A 3692-nucleotide genomic window follows, 5' to 3' on the forward strand; every position below is an offset into this window, starting at 1 on the left:
TCAAGCTTTCGAGGCTCTGATAGTGACTGCTACCACAATTACAGCTACGATGATGATTATAATTACAATTAAAGTGAGGATGAAACAGCAGCAACCAATGCCTGTGCTCCTGGGATGCTGGGCTGGGTGGGAATAGAAGCTCTGATCGCAGGAGGAATCCTGGTCTCTTCTCTCCCTCTGGAAGCTGGTGTTCGTTCTTGGGCTCCACGAAGTAGGGAGGCTCTCAGCTGGTGTGGGCTCAGGAAACCACGATCTGGGTAATACCTTCTTTTTCGTCACTGCTTCCCCTCTGGTGCTTCCACTCGTGGGAGAAGGCATTTCAGCAGTGATCCCAGGGGTGGGCGAGCTTACTGTGGGAAAGGACAGGGCTACTGGTGACTGCACGGCCAGACCTATGTCATTCTGGACACAAACACCCTGCAGACATGCCTCGCAGTTGTCACTGTTATGTGGCCCTTTGAGAGCAATGGCCTTAATCATAGGACTCTTCACAAACTTAATTCCTTCTCTATAGCATTTCTTCAGAATTTGCAACACCACGTTGTTCAGGATCCTTGAGATGTTCTCTTCTGTGAACTCGGGAACCTCAAACGAAGGCTGGGAGCACTTCTGACACTTCTGGGCAAAGACTCTCATCTTCACCTGCCCCCTGGATTCCCCCTCACTCCAGCGCATGTGGAAAAGGACCTGAACTTGGGCAGAGGCCCAGTTTCGAGAGCACAAGGAACACTGGAACCTATGGAGACAGAAGACAAGACCCATAACTTGGCTCAATATGACCAAGTTGTGGGCTGTGTGGGAAGGACACACAGAGACGTGATTTGATGGGGGTCGTGGATTAGTGGGAAGAAATCCTGAGCCCCATGTTCCTGTCTCCATCATGCCACCGACACACAGTGTGACCCACGGGTATGTCTGCCATGAAAACAGCAAATCACAAACCCTTGGAGCTGGAAGGGACTTTGGGAAAATTCCAAGTCCAGTGTAATCATTTTAGAGATGAGGCACACCCTGGAAACATGTCATGCCTGGAGACCCAGCAAGTGGAAGAGCCAGGACTGGAGCTCCAGTCTCTTGACCCCAAACCAAGGCTTCCTCACATGTAGATGTAAGTGGATCAGAGGCTATATGTACAAGAGCCCCAAGAACCCTGAACTGAAATCCACAAATAGATACAAGTGGGTGTGGATAAATGCTGCAGTCTGAATGTTTGTGTACCCCCCAAATTTCCACGTTGGGATCCTAACACCCAAGGTGATGGTGTTAGAAAGTGGAGCCTTTAGGAGGTGATTAGGATGTGAGGGCAGAGCCCTGGGGACTCAGATTAGTGCTCCTACAGAAGCAAGCCGGCAGAGCAACTCAGCTCCTTCTGCCACGTAAGGACACAACAAGAAGCCTGTGGCCCAGAAGAGTAGCTGGCACCTTGATCTTGGACTTCCAGCCTCCAGACTGTAAGCAGTGAGCTGAGACTCTGCTCTGATGCTCCTGGCCCAGGAAAACATACACCACCAGGAGAGAAGAGCTCTGCTTCCTCTGCCTGGACCCTCTCCCAGAAAAGGGATTGAGCACGGCCCCAGTTCTGGGATGGGGCCCCAGGCCCCCACCCCCAACCCTTGAGGTTCCACTCTCCCAACTGGAAAAGAGAGGGCTAGACTTTGAATGACCTCAGAAGGTCCTATTTTTAAAAGACTCCATCAGACTTCTGCAGTGTTGCAGTGGATAGGAATCTGCCTGCCAGTGCAGGGGTCATGGGTTCAGTCCCTGGTTGGGGAAGATCCCACATGCCTCAGAGTATCTAAAGCCTGTGCGCCACAACTACTGAGTCCATGTGCTGCAACTACTGAAGCCCGTGTGCCTACAGCCTGTGCTCTGCAACAAGAGAACCCTCTGCGGTGAGAAGCCAGTACAAGAGCAGTGAAGACCCGGCACAGGCAAAAATAAATAAATAGATAAAACTGAGTTTTAAAAAATAAAAATAAAAAGACTCCATCAGCTCGGAGTAGAGAGGGCCAAGGTTTGCTGTGTGTTGCTCAGCTCCTCACCGCCCTCCGCCCCTTCTCTGAGGGGGTCTTAGCACACAGGGCCTCTCCCCCACAGACTCTGTGTTGGATCCCAGGTGTCCCCAAAGCAGGGAACATGTGCCCTGAGCCTTGCTCATCCAGCTCTCGTGTGGCTGAGCGCAATAGCCTCCCTTCCTCCCCTTCTCTTTTCCTCACTGCTTCTCACCACTCACAGCTTGTTTTTTCTCTCTCTGGGCATTAGCTCAGTCTTGCTTTCATTTTGCGGTTCAGTGTAATAAGGAAAAAAATTTTAATGAAGCTAAAGCATCTTGGATGATGGGCACCTTCCTGTAATCTCCAATTTACAAGCACGAGCAGAAGAAAAGTAATGAGTGTATGAAGTAAGAAGAAATGAGCAAGAATTTTCTGGAATATTTCCATCGCACTCCCTACTCACCGGGCGAAGGTCCGCTGCTGGTATTGTGCCCACCCTGGCTTCAGGATGTTAGGAAGAAGGCTTTTGTCCAGTGTGAGTTGCCATGTGTGACATGGCTTCACCTCCTGAATTAATTCCTGGAACACTCGCTTCCACACCTTCATGTCCAGATCCATCTCTGCCATCTCTGCCATCGCAGTGAGCTGGGTGTGGCAGTGTCTCCTGCCGGGAGCCAGCATGGGAGTTCCCACCCATGACAAGGTCATGTGGGAGAGCCCTGACGGGCAAGGCAAGTCGGGGCTTGAGAGGCCCCCTGGACCTGCCTGAGCATCTACCCCAAAACCAAAATCTGTCTGTTTTACTATTTCACAACTTTCACCAACTCTTCTGACATTAACAGAGGGCTATCCCCGACCACCTTTCTCTGTAAGAAAATCAACTTAAAATTCTAGTTAATAAGTCTCCTGGGCATAATAGGAGTGTTTCAATTCACTGTTTCATAATAGGAGTGTTTCAATTCAATTCAATTCAATTCAGTTCAATTCTGATGACTTTCTAGCTTGCCTGACAGGTTTGTTCAGATTCCTGCAGCTACACATGTGATTGTTCACAGCCTCCCAACCTCGAGAGGCACGGGAAGCTTAAGATAGTCTAACAATGCAGAGCTTCTCAGAGAGTTAAAATTGTTAGAATAGAACTAGTAGAGGATTTCTTTGTTGAGCTAATGCTTGCTGCCAAGTTTCCATATCCCTTACCTACTGTGTCCCTGGGAGTGTATTGATTAATATAGTTGGTATATAGAAATGTAAGTAGTAGCTTTAATGTTTGTAACCTTGGATGCTTGAGTTAATTCTTTTCTTGTTATAGCCCACCACACTTTTGCCCTATAGGAATGCAACTTTACCTAATGCTTTCAGAGGGTGGTGCCTGACTTTAGAATAATCACCTTTAGAGAAAAATAAGTTTTCTGAAGAAAGGGTCATAAAATGTTAACAGGCCTCCTGGCCAGTAGATGATGTAAATCACCTAAAGCTTTTACATATGATAAGCTTGCAGAAAGAAAGCCTGGCTTCAATAAGGATCAAGGACTGCTGACCTTGCATGACTCTAACCCCCCTCCCATTATCCTCTATGCACAACTTAAGGTATAAAAACTACTTTGGAAAATAAAGTGTGGGCCATGCTCATCAGGCTTGGTCTCCCCGTGTTATTTCTTTTTCCTTTTCCTTTTCAGGCTGATTCCCTGGAGCGCAGGG

At 48.4% G+C, this 3692-nt stretch overlaps 1 protein-coding gene across 1 annotated transcript; it reads right to left on the reverse strand.

Moving 5' to 3' along the window:
* RTP3 (receptor transporter protein 3) lies at positions 1-2612 on the reverse strand. The gene is made up of 2 exons (XM_005900904.2): positions 2458-2612; positions 1-736 (listed from the first exon to the last, which is right to left on the reverse strand). The coding sequence occupies exons 1-2, from the start codon at positions 2610-2612 to the stop codon at positions 1-3; spliced, it is 891 nt and encodes a 296-aa protein (XP_005900966.1).
* Positions 2613-3692: the final 1080 nt, after the last annotated feature.

Source organism: Bos mutus, chromosome 22 (assembly GCF_027580195.1).
Source record: "Bos mutus isolate GX-2022 chromosome 22, NWIPB_WYAK_1.1, whole genome shotgun sequence".
Taxonomy (NCBI): Eukaryota; Metazoa; Chordata; class Mammalia; order Artiodactyla; family Bovidae; genus Bos; species Bos mutus.

Excerpts from the sequence above, each read along its gene's own strand:
- RTP3 (XM_005900904.2), bottom strand. The coding sequence starts at position 2,612 with ATGGATCTGGACATGAAGGTGTGGAAGCGAGTGTTCCAGGAATTAATT. Across the intron at positions 737-2,457 it reads CAGCAGCGGACCTTCGCCCG|GTTCCAGTGTTCCTTGTGCT; the intron begins GTGAGTAGGGAG and ends CTGTCTCCATAG.